Source organism: Gamsiella multidivaricata, assembly GCF_025024155.1.
Source record: "Gamsiella multidivaricata strain RSA 2152 chromosome Unknown BC939scaffold_93, whole genome shotgun sequence".
NCBI classification, from domain to species: domain Eukaryota; kingdom Fungi; phylum Mortierellomycota; class Mortierellomycetes; order Mortierellales; family Mortierellaceae; genus Gamsiella; species Gamsiella multidivaricata.
The window spans coordinates 1-16,159 of record NW_026251801.1 but is presented as its reverse complement, the minus strand read 5'-3'; the positions used below and the strand labels follow the sequence as shown (position 1 = coordinate 16,159).

Below are 16,159 nucleotides of genomic sequence, written 5' to 3'. Positions count from 1 at the left end.
ATCAACGCCTTTACAGAGCGTGCAGATAGAGATCCAATTTCTATGTATCTCGAGTCAATTGTAAGCGTGCAGTTAAGGATATAATGCACTTAGGGAGGGTAAATGCAAATAAAGAAATGATCTGGTACATCAGACCCTTCCGACCGCGAAAAAAAAAAAAAAAAAAAAAACTAGGAGGAGTGGTTCTGTTCTCTACGTTTGGGTCCGGTTGAACTTACTGGGAGCACCCGCTAATAGCACTTCCTAGCCCGAGTTCAATCTCGGGAGGTAACTTTTTTTTCTACTCTCAGCGATAGGTCTTAGCCAAGGGCGAACAGCAATTCATGAGAGAAATGATACCTACCACACATGCCATGCACCATGCACCATGCCGCATGCCTTGGTACATACGAAATATATACACTCCATCATGAGCTGCCATCCTTTATCCTTGTCTTCGTATAGCACAAGGCACTTGAGGCACAGGGTCCATTGACATCCGTGAGCAACAACGTTAGAGTACAAGTGCACATGAAACGAACGCTCACAGTGCCGTGTATCTCACTCAGCCAGGCACACGATGGTATTTCCGAACAAACATATTTTCCTCATGCACTACCATGTGCGGGGCGCAACTGTGAACGTGCAGAAGAGGGCCGCCTGATTTCATTCAGCTCGGATAATAAGCTTGAGTCTTCATGTTATTCGACTCTGCCAGCTATTACCATTGCAACAACATTTCATCAGTAGGGTAAAACTAACCTGCCTCAGGACGGTCTAAACCCAGCTCATGTTCCCTATTAGTGGGTGAGCAATCCAACGCTTCCTGAATTCTGCTTCAGTATGGTAGGAAGTGCCGACATCGAAGGATCAAAAAGCAACGTCGCTATGAACGCTTGGCTGCCACAAGCCAGTTATTATACTCCCTATGGTTTCCTACCACCAGTAACAACTCCTATTCGCTAGAAATATTTGAGCCCACCAAATTTTTAATGAGCCGATTCTGAAGAGGTGTAGTTCCCACTTCCCACTTGCCTTTGGGCTCTTTATGGGCCTGGCGCTGTGGACACGTGGGCTCTTTGTCAAATAGCCGTATGGACATTGCGTCACTTGTAATGCGTGATAGAGGGCATGAATGCAACAGAAAGTTAGCACTCAGCCATGGACTCTTGGAGCGCTTACCTGAAGATGGAGCCAGGGAACCGTTTATGTTACAGTCCTCTCTCATTTTCGATACTTTTTTTCGTCGAAAGTGAGATCGCTAAAGATTCCAGCGATTCTATTGGCTGGAGGGGCATTTTCAGTCAATCAGAGTACTCTATATCTAGGCTCGTAGCACTCTGCCCTCCATCATCCCCATCCTCATCTTCATCCTCATCCTCATCCTCATCGCCACCGCTCCTAGGCGTACTGATTTCAATATATGTATTTTTTTTATGCAAAGGGATATCAATAAATATCATCGTGGCATGACTACTCTGGTGTGTGCTGGCTTGACGGTCTTGCTTGCTGGCGGAAAACGTTTGTTGACCCGCGCTTGCTCGACGCGCAGAGCTGCCTTCTTCTTGTTGAATGCCTCCATCTTGGATCTGTAGTCTTCGGCGAAGGACGTACGGTAGCTCTTTGAGGCGTCATCCATGCGTTTGCTCATGAGAGTATCTGCAAGCAGCTCCACTTGTTTCCTGTATCGCCTGTGCTTCTTTGAGGTCATCAAAACTGCAGCGGCACTCAATAGATTGACGATATTCTCGCCAACAGCTTTGTCCCCTGTGACCTCCTCCTCTTCACTCTCCCAATGCTCGTCGATAGATCCTTCCTCCTCAGTCGAAGTTGTTTGTGGTCCCGACTGGTCAGTGTCAGAGTACTCTGAGGAAGCCAATTGCTCGACTCGGCTCATATAGACGCGGCTGTGTAAAGGCTTGTTGATATGTTTGGGCTTCAGAGGAGACCCTCTGTCGTTGGTTACCACCAAGAATGGATTGGGCACCACCACGAAATCGTCGTCTTCCGCGCCTTCGCCATCACTTGTGCTCTCTAGCCAGTCGCCATCCAAAAGCTCCGAACCCGTCTGTAGTGACAAGAAGAAGGACATGAAATCGGGGTCCTCCTGTAGTTGATCAATGACTTCGCATATGTAAGGCGAGCCATCCAAAAGTTTCGCGGTTGAAGCCAGCAGCTTCTCATGGCTCTCAAGAGCACCCATGATTGAAACACCTCTTGATATTGCTGACGAAGAGCCATCTTCTGGGACGAGGGCGTTTTGTTCCGCGGCGTCCATTAAAATATCTAGGACTGGCGTTGTTGACGAGCCGCTCTGACCTTGGTCTCTGCCACTCACTGAGTCGTGGTAACCCTGCACCCTGAACCGATGGAGAATGTTTTGCTGGGTCTCCTTGAGCGCCGCAACCACCTCCTCTTCTAAACAAGTGTGCGTTGAAAGTTGCTGTTTTTGGGCCTCGCCGAAAATGGGGACGTGTCTGAAGCAGCTCCGGATGGACTTGCCTTCCACCTCGTTCCAGGCAGCAGCTATCATGTGCCATCCTTCGAGGTTGGACACCCTAAAAGACCCATCCTTCTTCGACTTCATGGCCTTGTCGACTGCCTTGGCCCTCCTCGTGTTTTTTTTTCCCTTGCTGGCCGCTTTAGGAGGCGCATTGGGGTCTGGCACTGGCTGGGAGGATTTGAAGACACGTAACTTTAGGATGAGATTACGATACCGCCTCTTGAAAACAGCAATGATTCCTGCGTCCAGGGGCTGTGTTACTGATGTCGAGTTCGGCGGCAGAAGCAGCAGTTTGATGTTCGGAAAATCGACACTGCACCGTTCTACCACTGCATGGCATGATGCATTGTCGATGAGCAGGACCACGCGCCGATCAGGGTCCTCCGCGACGATGTCCTGCTGGAACTGGCGCAGCCAGTGGGTAAAGGTATACTTGGTCATGTAATCTGCTCGCTTGTTAGTCTGCCGCTTCTGCGCCTGGGTATGCTGTGAAGTGGCCTCCTGTTGCTGGTGTTGTGTATTGCCAGGTGCGCCATCTTGTCCACTAGCGTCATGATGCTGTTGCTGGGCGACTGCCGCTGCTTTAGCTGCCTTGGACTTGCGTGGTTGCTTTGCAGTATCCCATGGCATGACATCCACCAAGCGCTGCAGCGTTTCATCTTTCCTGAAGCCAGAAGCAAGGTTTTCGCCTAAATGGATCCAAATATGATCAACATGGCATCCAGCATAAAAAAATAAAAATAAAAATAAAAATAAACCATGTCTCTCCTCGTTCCGAATATCAACTTCTGACAGGATACTTACTGAGAATAAAAGGCTTTCGCTTGTCGCTTCCTGTGGCATTGGTGCAGAAGAGAATGGAGACGCGCGATGCTGGAATGGCTGCTCCGGCCTTCATCTCGACATCGAGCGTCCAACTTGAGGTGGTCTGCAGGTAAAGGCCAGTCTCGTCGGCGTTGTAGATGTCATTCAGATCATAGGTCGCAAGAATTGACTTGAGACCCTCCACTTGCCCCGCTATCGCATCCCAATCAACCGACCCTGCCTCGCCCATCAGCTTATGAAACGACAGTCCCCAGGTGGCCTTGAAACTGGCTACCCAACCGGACGAGAATCTAGGCTTTTCAAACGTGAGTGGTCCATCTCTTTCCACAAGCAGGTCGTATACCTCTCCTGCAAGCAACTGTAACAGCCATTGATCTACCGGCACGTTCATTTTACGGAGACGTTGGATCTCCTGGTGAAGAATCGTCTCGACTGGATAAAACTCGCGGATGTGGGCTTTGGTGTAGCACCTTGTATCCAAAGAGCCGGTAGGCATTTTGTTGATAAAAGGCCTCATTTTTATGAGTCGGGTGATCGTTTTAGGTGGCAGCTTGTTAGCCGTCTCAAAGTCTTTCATTGATGGTGATAATTCTGGTACAGGATTGCCAAGCAGGTCCTGATAGCCTCTGTGAAAGATATCCCAATTGTCCATGATCCGCTTTTTGCTAGCAAGTGTCCAACTACCGCGACCTGCGTCCGACAATGAAGCGTCCTCGCTCGACTTAGGTCGGTCCAGCGCGTCTGCAATCTTAGGAAGCATGGGTAGAACGTGGTGAGAGGGATTATGGAGCACTGGTACTGGCGATGCTAGTGATGCTGGGAACGCTGGCGAGGATGAGGATGAGGATGGGGATGGGGATGATGGAGGGCAGAGTGCTACGAGCCTAGATATAGAGTACTCTGATTGACTGAAAATGCCCCTCCAGCCAATAGAATCGCTGGAATCTTTAGCGATCTCACTTTCGACGAAAAAAAGTATCGAAAATGAGAGAGGACTGTAGCATGCCTCCAGCAACACATAAAAAGGCTGCCCCTAGATAGCAATAAACCTCATCTGTTGTCCAACCTAGTCCTTGTCCCTGTCCACTTGCCCACGTCCCTCTGTTGTTATGTCGTTGTTGATGTTGATTGTTGTTGTCGCAATTTTTTTTTTTTTATTTTATTCTTGGATTACTCATGCTATGCTATTGATGTTCTCTCTTTTGGACCGCTTGTGTTTGCTAAAAATACCAGCTATATGAATCTACAATCCGAGGCAGCAATTGTGATGAGCGTTCACTCATTGGTCTTCCAATTGCTGGGTGGAGAACTCGATTTCCTGGAGTATCTTTCGCGTGCTGGTATCTCATCCCGCATACGTGACCAAAGCCATACAAGCCTTTCGAAAACAAATTTCGCATTATCCTGCCACTCGCCACTGTAGTTAATGCTCTGCCCAAGCTCAGTCATCCTGTACGACACTGTTTCGTCTTCATGCATCGTACATTCAATCAACAGCCATTGGCTTGCGTCTGTAACAATCCCGTAAGACCTCATCTCCATCGGTGGGTCTTCCTTTCCATCGACATCGTTCGGGCCGCGCTTGCGTTTCTTTGTTGTCAAGGCCGATTCCAGCTGTACAATGTTCTGAGCCATGCCCTGTCGAGAATCATCCTTCTTCACCTCCGTCACGTCAAGAGTGAAAGAGTGTGTCTTCCGTGGATGCACTGAAAAGTCCAATGGTCCATTTCCTCGGCGCCCGCTGAGGTTTCGCTGAGATGCAAGGTACAGGTCTTCCTCGAATAGTTTTGTCGCTGCAACCAGAAACGAAGCGACTACCATAGATTTTGTTGCTTCGTTTGCGCCAAGCAGTTTCAGAACGTCCACCCTCAAACCGACCTCATTGGTAAGCTGATCCAGCATCTTCTTCTCAAGGTCTGAGTCCAGCGGCGCGGCTTGGATATCGATAAACGGCGGAAATACCTCAAGACCGTCATCGGTTGATTCTGAGAGGTTGTACTCGGAAATAATATCCTTGAGAGTCCATGCGGAAAAAGTCTTGGTTGAAGTATTCAGTGAAATGATCATCTTGTTCATGGACTGTGTCTTGCCGACTTTGAGTATTCTCCGCAAGTCCTCGTCATGGCATATGGTTTCCAGCTCACTGGTGTATGTTTTGTAAAAAAGTAATTCCAGATAATCGTCGTGTTCGTACTGAGGATAATGTCGGATAAGGGCCTCCTTCAAGTCGCCCACAGTCACCGTATCTACGATGGCAGACCACTTGCACACAACCTTTCTGTTCGGCTTGACGACAATTCCAACGTCTACAAGATTTTAAGATGCGCTGTGGCCTGACTTAGCAATAAAGATATGAATGAATGGACGCGCCTTTCTGTCTAGCAATTACATACTTATAGATGGGTCGAGCATGTCGGACAGCTGTTTGCGCAATATGGCAACTTCGGGGTCTTAACTTATACAACACAGCAGTCGGCGAACAAGCTGGGCGGCGTTAGTACAATTCTTATGAGTCGATTCAGTTGTTATTAACGAGATACACCCTTACTTGATGGAGAGTGTGATGGTCGCTGGACGATGATGTGCACTGTCTCTTCAGACAGCTCCTCGGGAAATGTGCCATCAATCAATCACTCCTTCTCTCCTTCTCGTATTCCTCATTAATCGCTCCTTTTAACATCGCCCAATCTTCAATCGATCGCTTTTCTGCCAAGTTCGCCCGCATCACTACGCAGTCGCCAACTAATTCCTCTACCCCACTCTCTATTCATCCCTCTCATTTTCTCACCCGATAATCCCTGATTGAGCTTGCGGTCTTAGAGGACCGACCTTTCGAGTAGGTAAAGTCGAGGAAGAGTCTCAAGACTGACAAAAGGTTTCTTGTGAGCGCAAGAAAGAAAAGAGAGTCGTGCTTCGTAAAACTGGCTGGATCATTCGTTTCTGATTCCAATTGTGTGATGGACAGGTTTTGTGCTCGCTGGGTTCCGAAGCTGGATCCAGGGGGTCTGCGCCTTGTTAACACAAGGAATGCCCCTGTCTGGACCTCTGGTCGAGGAACGATAATTTACTTGTTTCTTTGAGAAAAGAGACTGATAGGCTGGCATCTACAAAGCATGCTGCTCTCTCTCTGTAGCCGTACTTCCTTTCCTTAATGGCGTGGTTTACGGCGCCTGCTTGCGGGTTCCCCGAAATGACCTCGAGTTGGAAGTTTATTGCTTGGAGTAATTTTTTTATTCCATAATTTTATACGTTGACATATTTAATCCTGTTTCCGTTGTCTACTGGCTAAGATCATGGGGGTCCAAAAAGAGCACCGTGAATGGGTCGAGAGCACCAATAATCTCACCATCGAGGCGCTAGCATCAAATTTGCGTACTCACAGCCACAGACTGCATATGACGATTTCACGTCCGCCATCACCAATTCGAGGAGGAAAATGTCCGCAAAGAGAGCGGCCCTTGACGATTTGAAAACATGGAAAGAGAACAAGTCTCGAGCAGCCCTGTTCTGGCTCGGACGAAAGCAAGCGTTGGCTATCAAGAAAGGAAAGTCGGTCGTGGGAACAAGTTTGGTTGACGCGGCAGCAAACGAGCTTCCTAATATTATCCAGAACAAGGCAAGTTGTGTATCGTTGCCAAAAAATGAGCGCGCAGTTTTCTCCTGTAACGTCGTTGCTGACCTTCTCTGAATTACCTCCTCTGTATTTTGCTTGTGCTATTAGAACAACTTGCCTGATCCATTCGCAGAGGAAGATGCCACGTCGAGCCCGTCTACATGGACCTCGTCATCAAGGTCGACCGAAAAGCGAACCGCTGCTCAAACGCCACAGACTTCAAACAAGAAGAGGAGTGGAATTACCATGGCCAGGGGCGATTATGTCGGCGTCGAGGAGGATCTGGACAGCGATGAGGCCATCGATGAGCACGACGATACAAGCGATGAGACTGTTGTGGACGGACTGAAAGTTACTAAGAGTACGGGAGCTGGTAATGGGGACAAGACAGTCGCGAGTGACAACGACGATGATGATGATCAAGACGAAGAGGATGGCAAGGGCGAAGAGACTGTTGAAGGCCTGATTCAAGACCTTCAAGCATTGGAGGAGGAGCCCGAACCGGGTTTTCATCCGCTCATCAGAGCACTCTACCATGCAGTAAGCTTATCTCCTCTCTACATTTGCTCAGGTGTCGAGATTGCATCGCACACCAAACGATTAACTTTGTCCTGTCCTTCTACATTAATTATTAGGCACGAGGGGAGCCGTTCAAGAAGCCAAGCACAAACCTCAGTTGAGTATCTGCCAGTCGTTCCTATACGATTATGTCTGGAACCGATTGGACACGTTCCTTGAGTTGCCGACGGTCGAAAAGAAGGATGTGTTGTAAGAGGAATGTTTTGCGTTGTTTTCTATCTGTTTTTGCTGTAATGTATGTATCGCCTTTATTCTCATCATCCGACTTTTCATTTATTCCTGTCAATAGTGCTGCTATCAGCGGTATCGTGGATCTGGATGTTCATAAGGATTTCCCCCAACATGCTGATCTGTTGTCAGAGTGCCGAGCAGCCATCGAGTTGGAGTATCCAAAAATCCGTGATCGCCTCCAAACTTATCGTCAGTTTGTGGACGACGACGATGGTCTCAAGGAAGCCAGGTTAGGAGAACTCATGAAACAACTCAAGGAGGATATGTCTCGTTTTGAAGACGACACCGACGAAATGGTCACCATCGAGATTCTGCGGATTCTGTAGGTCATCTTGTCCTTGGTGGCGATTGCCTTTCAAAGTATTTTTTATTTTGGAAACTAATTCATTTGATATTATTTCCTTGCATGTTTAGCGTGAAGCAGTCGATGCCTGATAAGTACGAGGGAGTCGAGCCAACAGAGACATCGACCCTTTACGTTTGGTTCTCCATTTGGAAACACCTCTTTTCTTCGACAGCTGTTGATGTACAGTGCCCTACCAAAATGTATCGTAGTAAACAGTAGCCATTGTATTACAGCACTCTATGGCCCAGTAATCTTCGGGGTTTGCATTTTGAGGCCAAAGCGCGTCCGCAATGCAGCGGCTCCCGTCGCGCCAGAGCTACGAGCAACAGCCAATAAATATGAATGCGAACCCTATGACTATTCCATAACTGCACGCCCCTCTACTTGCACATCCCATAACTGCATGTACAGCCCGTGGTTGGTATGATCATCATATCAAGTGATGTGCCTGATCCTTGTATCCGGCTACCCCATATGCACTCTTTGTGGATTTACCGCACCACACTGTCAACTCCGGGCGCTTTTCAGTGAGTGCGCATATGCCTAGAGCAAGAAGCACTAGCCATATAAACTCTGCTTCCCCCTCGCCTTTGCTTTGTCTTTCTTCATATTCTCACACGCTTTCTTACCAGCTGTGGTGTATTCACCATATTGTCTTGTTTATTGAAAGTTTCCCGTTTCTCTGCATCTGCCACTATACTCGGTGCCGATTCTTCATTAAGCTCCTATACTAAATGCATATTATAGTATATAAGGCACGACTTGCCCATTATTAAAAGGGCGTCTCGTTTTTCACAGATACCATTCCCACATACCATTCCCACATACTCCTCACGGACACACTCGATCTGGAATAAGCTGAACTGAACTGAATAAGACTGAATAAACCTGGACACCGTCAACTCCGGGTGCCTTTCATCGAGTGTGCATATACCCAGAGCATGAAGCACAGGCCATATAAACCCTGGTTCCCTTCACCTTTGCTCCACATACTCTCTCACACTCACACACTCACACTTACACACTGACACACACACTCTCACTCTTTCTTTCCAGCCCTTTGTGTCTCTTCAGAAGCACCATCACATCAACCACTTTACATATCTTCATCGACCACCGCCACAGACCATCATGAACACCACCGCACTCATCCCTACCATTGCTGCATATATTGTTGCGGCAGCCGATCCAGTCTGTGTTGACGCGCAGCTTGCTCTGCCGCTCCTCACACAGATTGTTAAAAAGATACGCCAGGAACACCGCGGCCGGGTAATCTGTCCTATCAGCACCGTGACTGGATGTGCTTCTCTATCTCCACACTCACCTACGGTCACCCGCACTCACACATATATCTCAATCATGTCCCTCCTTGTCTTCTTTTGCAGGGTATCGTCCTGTTTGTAGTGCCAGACACGCGTGCTCTCGGTCCGAGCCTAGGCCGCTCCTACCAGAGCAACCGCATCAAAGCCACAGTCGTTCAGGACGCTGCGGCTCCAGAGACAGCCAACGCCCAGATGTGGCAAGCACTCTCAATGGAGTTCGAGGTGATAATGACCTCTGTGGAGATCGCAGTCGGCCTTCTGAGGCATCCATTGGTGCACGCCCGAGTGGTAAGTCTTATGATCCCATATCTGCACAAACATACGCCAGAAAGAAGACAGAATGAACAGTGCAGCAGCATGAGCAGCACTGCATGTACAGCCGCAAGTACTACTGCTTCTCTAACGCTTTTGCATGTCTCCTCCATTGCCGATTAAACTGTTCACAAATAACTAGCGCCATCTGTCGAGCAGGCTGCAAAGGAGAGACAGGTGATCGAGGGGTCTACCAAGGTGACAGGAATCTCTTGATTACTTCCGAGGCCAACGAGGAGCTTGCCATGGATACCATTCACTTTGGTTTGGTTATAAGGCATTTCCTTCAAGGCCTGTTGCACGCTATATTGATTCGAGTTGAAGCAGTAATCTTGATCTAACCGACTTTTTTTTCTTTCCTTTTTTCCTCTCTCTCTCTCTCTTGTTCTCATCCTCTCTTTTGCTCTTTTCCATCCACAGGATGCTACAGGAAGAGTAGCAAAGCCATTGCCTCGCCCACAGGCACAGGACTTTGAACGCCTTCACGCTGTGGAAGGCATCATAGGGCAGACGTTCGCCTATTGGCGTATGCCCTGGACATGGCCACGCTCCAGTACCAACGCCTGGGGTTTATCGGGGACTGTGCGCTGGATTTGATTGCCGTCGAGTACTGGGCGAGGAGATTCCCAGTGAAGGGAAATAGCACGATCACGACGCTGAAGTCATGAAGCGTCAGAAATGATGCGCTGGGTGGTGGTAACTTCTCAACTCGCAAAGAGCTTTGGTGAATTGCTCGAGGCTGTTTTTGGGGCCGTTTTTACATATTCCAAATTAGATCTGACAGGTATCGCCTGTGTATTCGAGCGCTGCATGACGACTGCACTAAATAAACGCACATAAAACACCAGAGCCCCATTGTATCCTTTATTCCTGTTCTCGCCGTCGATCGAATGATCATCCTGCCTAACCCTGGTTGTGATCTCGGCAGTATTGGTTTTCTGCGCATTATTTATGATCTAGCTATGGTGCAGTAGACAGGTCTCGTATTATCCAACCTCGCAATTTTTTTTTTTGACAACGTAAAAACACCCCGAAAGAAAGCCCGTCTATGGCTGCAAGTAGGAAGACATGTAGCATCCCCATGGTTTTGGTAAGAAGGAATTAGAATCTGGTGTCCTGGTGGCTCTTGGCGAGGGTTTATGTCGTACAGGTCGAAGTTCGCCTTCCGGAGAAGCGCGCGGGTAAATTCCGAGCTATGTACGGATGTAAACCCCCCTCAGTCTTCCATGTTGCGCGTTGCTAGCCGATCATACAAACGGCTGCTACCCCAACCTCGTGTTGGACTCTAGAACTGCGAATCAGATACTACTCGAATGTTCAAGGGAGGTTTCAACTCGAGAGACTTCGTGTAAAGAGCAACATCTAAAATGCTGTTCTGAAGGTACATTGGACTCTTGACCGGAAGATCGAGTACAATACATTTTATTTTGAAGTTGACTTTTATTGTTCAATGGCAATAATATATTTACATCAATGTCAACGAGGTACGATATTTGAGAATGAAGTGGATGGATACCGAAGCCGGCTCAGCATCTTGTTCAAGGAGAGCCAGCTGGAGACAGAACAGGGCTTCCCAGCGGAGAGATCGTGCCTTCCTCGGTGTAGAATCCCTCCTCCTCCATGATGATCGGCGCTACCTCAAACTCAGAGATGCTGGCTCTCGGCTCTTGCAGTCTCGAGAAAGCTGAAAAAGAAGGAGTATCAGTTATGGCGTCAAAGCCAAATGAAGGCGATGAAGATCCGAATGCGTTCGCCCCAAAGGCCGCGCTGGATGATGGTAATGTCGTCGATGTTGACTGGGTAAACGAAGAGGAACCCGAGAATAGCTGGCGTGAGGAATCAATGGCAAACCCAGGCGATTTGAGCGTCTGTTGAGAAGACGTTATAACCGGTCCAGAGGAAACAAATGAAGACGACTGAGTAGGCTTGGTTTCTGATATTTGTCCAAAAGTGAATCCGCTCGTAGGCCTGAAACTTCTGAACGAGGTCGATTGTGAAGACTCAGCAGCTTCGGGCTGACTTGAGCCCCTGCCACTACTGGTATCCAGATCTTCCGGCGATCTGGCGGACTCAAGACTCTCGTCTGCCTCTTCGTTCCGATGACCACTATCTCCTCCATCGCGCTCCTCTTCATCTTCTTGATCATACTCGTCATATGCGTCTTCATCTTCGTAGTCAACACCATCGTTGATGGTGATCTCCTCGCCATTCTCGCCATAGATGTATTCCTCCCCGGACTGGTTATCTTCAAAATGATCATCCCCAGATGGACTATCCCCCTCTGAGTATGGCTCCTGTTCATCATCTTCAGCCTCCCTGTCATCATTGCTCCTGCTCCTGTCGTCTTCATCATCTTCACCGTCGCTCAGGACAACGATTGCCGGACTAGAGACTGTCGCCATTCCCTCAGCTTTGTCATTACTCGAGGCTCCAAATGCAGAAGAAGAGCTTATCGACGCAGCAGTGAAGGCGCTCGCAGAGGGACTTGTCTTGACAGATTGACCAAAGGAGGAAGAGACCTGCGTTGGACCGAATCCAGATCTCGATTCTGATGGCACGCCAAAGTTAAATGTCGACTTTATAGCTGGTTTCTCAGACGCGCCTGCGCCTGACGCAGTAGGGATACCAAATCCGAACGTCGGCTTTGCCGCAGGTGCCTGAGATGCAACTGAGCTCAACCCAGCGGGGATACCAAAGCCGAATGTCTGTCCAGATGACCTTTGAGGTGAATCAGAACTCGATGCGGACGTCGCGCCAAAGCCGAATGTCGGGGTTGTTGCTGATGTCTGCCCGAATACAAAACCACTGCCGAATGCCGGGGGTTTAGGGAAAGATTGACTCACTGGGGTCGATCCAAATCCTGGGGCCGCGGATTTGAAGGGTGCGGAACTTGCTTTGGAGCCATCCTTGTCGGCGGTGGGTGATGAGGGCGAGCCATGCATGGCACCGAATGATGGTGCGGTAGCTGTGGGTGTTGAGGATGGCGTGATATGCGCACCAAAGTTGAAAGAGGGGGATGCTGACTTGGATGGGAGTGTCACATCAGATTTAGGCGTTGAAAAGGTGAAAGCAGGTGGTGCTGATTTTGGTGGCTCGAATGCGTCGGTCTTGGGCACCGCGAATGAAAAACTAGGCAGGGATGGTTTTGATGGCTCTGTAGCGTCAACCTTGGGTGCTCCAAAGAAGAAACCGGATGGTCCAGACTTTAGCGACCCTTCTACGTCGGCCTTGGGCGCTGACTTTGATGGGCTTGCAGCATCCGCCTTGGGCGCTGAGAATGAGAAACTAGGCGGTGTTGGCTTCGATGACTCGGCTCCGTCGGTCTTTGGGGTAGAGAATGAAAATACGGCAGCGGATCCGAGGGCCGTCGAGGCTCCCGCTGCTGCTGCGCCGAATAATAATGGTTTGAATGTGCTATCAATGCCAGGCGCAGGGGCTGTGGAAACGATACTGGGAGCTGCCTCGGATGTAGGTTTGGCGGGGGTCGCAAAGCTGAAGGCTGACGTAGACGTAGTAAGAGCAGCAGTAGTCTGGGTCGCCGACTTTGGGAATGAAACCGGTTGAGCTGCTTGCGAGGGTAGGCTGGCAGAGTAGGAGGACACTGCAGATGAGCTGGCGCCAGATGACATTGGAGGCTTCGCGGGTGTAGATGAAGCGAGTGCAATGGACGGCGCTGGAAAGGTCGCCGATGACGCCTTAATTTCGTTTACAACACCATCCTCGGGCTCGGTACTCTTTCCAACAATCTGCAGCAGCTTTTGGGCGACAGAAGACGAGGGCTTGGGGGTACTTTCCTTTGCGGCAACTGTGCTTTCGACGGTCGCAGATGTTGCCGCCGGGACTGCTGAGGAAATAGTGCTGACAGGAGATGGGGCCTTAGCTACCGCCGCCGCTGTTTTGTAGGTCGAGTGCTCCTCATCGTCATCTGACAACATCCCTGACGCCGAAACAGTGCGCTTTATAGATGGGACCTTCTCTGTCATCGGCATCGCCAACGAGATGTCTTGCTTTTTGTCCTTATCCCAAATCTCAGCATTCCTTTCCTTCTGGAGACGTCTCGTTTCGATCCGCCTCCGCTTGACGACTTCTGGCGACTCTGTACCCTTCCACTCCAAGAAGCGCTTGATCTTAACATGCTTGGGCAGATCTTCCCACTCGACACCCTCGTACTTTTTGATTTCGAGGTATTCTTCACTTGATATGGGCTGAGTTCGTGGTGTCGGCTCCTTTCTGTCACGATACAAGTCACCGGAGGGTCGTCGTTTGATCGCGAATGGAGCAGAGTGTTGGTTTGCTTTGGTAGTGGAGGTCGAAGGACCAACAGCAATAGGATCTGAGGCAAAAGCGTCTGCGATTACGGACTTGACAGGGGTACTTACGGGGTCCCGGAAAGAGACACCATCCTCGCCATTGTGCCATCTATCCTTGCGATAGGCTACACCATCAAGAAAAAAAAATCGGGGTGGTTAAAATCTGATGGCATCGATTGGGATAGCAACGATAGCAACGAAAAGAAGTATTTGTACTTACGCATGACAGAATCGTCGATCAGTCGATGACAGTACTCGGCCTCGTGTGGAGTGAGCAGCTGGCCTCTGTGCTCTTCGAAAAACGCTGCCAAAACAGTGATGTTGTAGGTTGGGTGCATGTCCTGATCCCATTGCAACGGCGTTGTGTGTTTAGTTCTTTCCGCCTTGGGTGTCATGATGGGTGGGCAATCCACAAAATGCTCCTTTGATGACGGCGTCGCAATCTCAGGGGCAGCACTCGGCGACCGACTCTGCATTGGCGAAAACTCGATCTCCATAAAGTCAAACAGACGGCTCTCTGGAACGTATTCGGCAGCAGGGGGCGATGGACTCTTTTCCCGGTCGTCGGCCGAGTCGATATAGTAGGCGGCCTGCAGATCTTCCACTGGAATTTCCTCGCGTTCGTCCTTCTGTGTTCGCTCGTCGGTCTCGTCCTCACCGATGCTCCCCTGGACACTGTCCTCGTTCCCCTCGATACTTGGTGGCTCTGGCGGATAGTATCTGACAGTATCCGCGCTCTCCTCTTCTTCCTCATCTTCCGGTGGATAGTACTTTGTTTCCTCGTAATCGATGCTCTGATCTTGCTGCTCCTCACTCTCATCGTTCTCATTCTCCGTTGGCTCGAATTGAGTTGTCGAGTGGAATGTCTGATCGTCTTCCTCGCCAATTGCTCTAGAATCCTCATCCTCATCCTCCCCACTTTCAGGTGCATCCGAGAATGGCCCCTTTGAGTCTTCCAATGCCTCGACCGTGGCCTCATCCAACTGATTGGATTGCTCCAGCAAGTCCTCGGATGCGTCGATAAGCTCCTGTGATTGTTGGATCTTTTCGGCAATGCGCTCGCCCGATTCAACCAGCTCTTGTTCGAGCTCCTCAACTTCCCCAGTGACGGGTGTCTTTTTCTTCTTGCTCTTTCTTTTTTTCTTGCCGCCTTTGGATTTCACTGACTCCAACTGTTCGTCTCCTGCAGCAAGTGTTACTGATGACTCTACTGTCGATGCTGGCGCTTCCTCCTCTGAAGCGTCTTCCGGATCCTGAGTAGCGTCATTAGATGTAGCTGGTAGATGCGAGGCAGTACTCTCATTAGGATTGGCATCCTGCTCGACTTGGACATCCTGTTCAACCTGGGCAGCCTGACTGCGGGTGGTTCTACGGGTCGATCGGACAGGAGTGGATGAACGCGATTCCCGCTTCCTCCTGGTGCGCTTTGGTTCTTTGCGATCGATCACTGTGTCCGAATCTTGACCGCTGAGCAAACTTTCCTCGCGCTCCATCTGTCGCCTAGTTTCCTCCTGATCCTCCACATCGTCCACAATGCTTCCTTCGGGAGTGAAGGTGTTCTCCAAAGATAGTGCCACCAACGTTGTCTATTTTGTAACATACAGACACACCAGGGCACGATGTCAATGGTCAGTAACTACTGTGGTTTTTTTCTGTTCAGCTGATTGATGCATCTCTGAATAGATGCCTCTCCTTACCTGTGAGTCCTCCTTTGCAGTGGTAACAGTGCCGTTCTCAGAAATGACGGTTACCTGCGTATCCACCTCTTCCGTGATAACCTTGGTGATATGCTCAACCTCCATTGGTATCGGATCAGCTGCCTGGTTTTTTTCTAAGTTCGCTGCGTCTTTATCGTCCTGGTTTTCATCGTCCTGGTTTTCATCGTCACGGTCTGTTGGGTTAGCCAAGGTATCATCCTCCTGCTCGTCTTCTTCATCTGAACTTTCGCGACGCCAGGGGTTAACAAAGCGTTCCAGCCGCTTCTTCCAAAGCGGTGTTCTTGGCTTTTTTTTTTCATAAAAGAAACAAACGCGCGACAGCAGTTTAATACTAGAGTGCAGCTTAAACACGCGTAGGAACACACAAACACAGGGAAAGCTCGCATGAAAAAACATACACACAAAAGATACCTTTTTATGA

At 49.4% G+C, this 16,159-nt stretch overlaps 4 protein-coding genes across 4 annotated transcripts; 2 read left to right on the top strand and 2 right to left on the bottom strand.

Moving 5' to 3' along the window:
- Positions 1–4,582: 4,582 nt before the first annotated feature.
- Positions 4,583–5,719, bottom strand: BC939DRAFT_481145 (uncharacterized protein; the record flags this gene model as incomplete). Its single annotated transcript, XM_051558999.1, has 2 exons — positions 4,583–5,613; positions 5,701–5,719. The coding sequence occupies 2 exons, from the start codon at positions 5,717–5,719 to the stop codon at positions 4,583–4,585; spliced, it is 1,050 nt and encodes a 349-aa protein (XP_051407496.1).
- Positions 5,720–7,166: 1,447 nt separating this feature from the next.
- On the top strand, positions 7,167–8,423 carry BC939DRAFT_496636 (uncharacterized protein; the record flags this gene model as incomplete). Its single annotated transcript, XM_051559688.1, has 4 exons — positions 7,167–7,491; positions 7,556–7,688; positions 7,789–8,052; positions 8,145–8,423. 4 exons carry the CDS (start codon positions 7,167–7,169, stop codon positions 8,293–8,295), a joined length of 873 nt encoding a protein of 290 aa, XP_051407495.1. The 3' UTR covers positions 8,296–8,423.
- Positions 8,424–9,207: 784 nt separating this feature from the next.
- BC939DRAFT_496635 (uncharacterized protein) lies at positions 9,208–10,556 on the top strand (the record flags this gene model as incomplete). The annotated part of the gene is made up of 3 exons (XM_051559687.1): positions 9,208–9,345; positions 9,462–9,686; positions 10,131–10,556. 3 exons carry the CDS (start codon positions 9,208–9,210, stop codon positions 10,305–10,307), a joined length of 540 nt encoding a protein of 179 aa, XP_051407494.1. The 3' UTR covers positions 10,308–10,556.
- Positions 10,557–11,248: 692 nt separating this feature from the next.
- BC939DRAFT_481142 (uncharacterized protein) lies at positions 11,249–15,822 on the bottom strand (the record flags this gene model as incomplete). Its single annotated transcript, XM_051558998.1, has 3 exons — positions 11,249–14,145; positions 14,241–15,606; positions 15,718–15,822. The coding sequence occupies 3 exons, from the start codon at positions 15,820–15,822 to the stop codon at positions 11,249–11,251; spliced, it is 4,368 nt and encodes a 1,455-aa protein (XP_051407493.1).
- Positions 15,823–16,159: the final 337 nt, after the last annotated feature.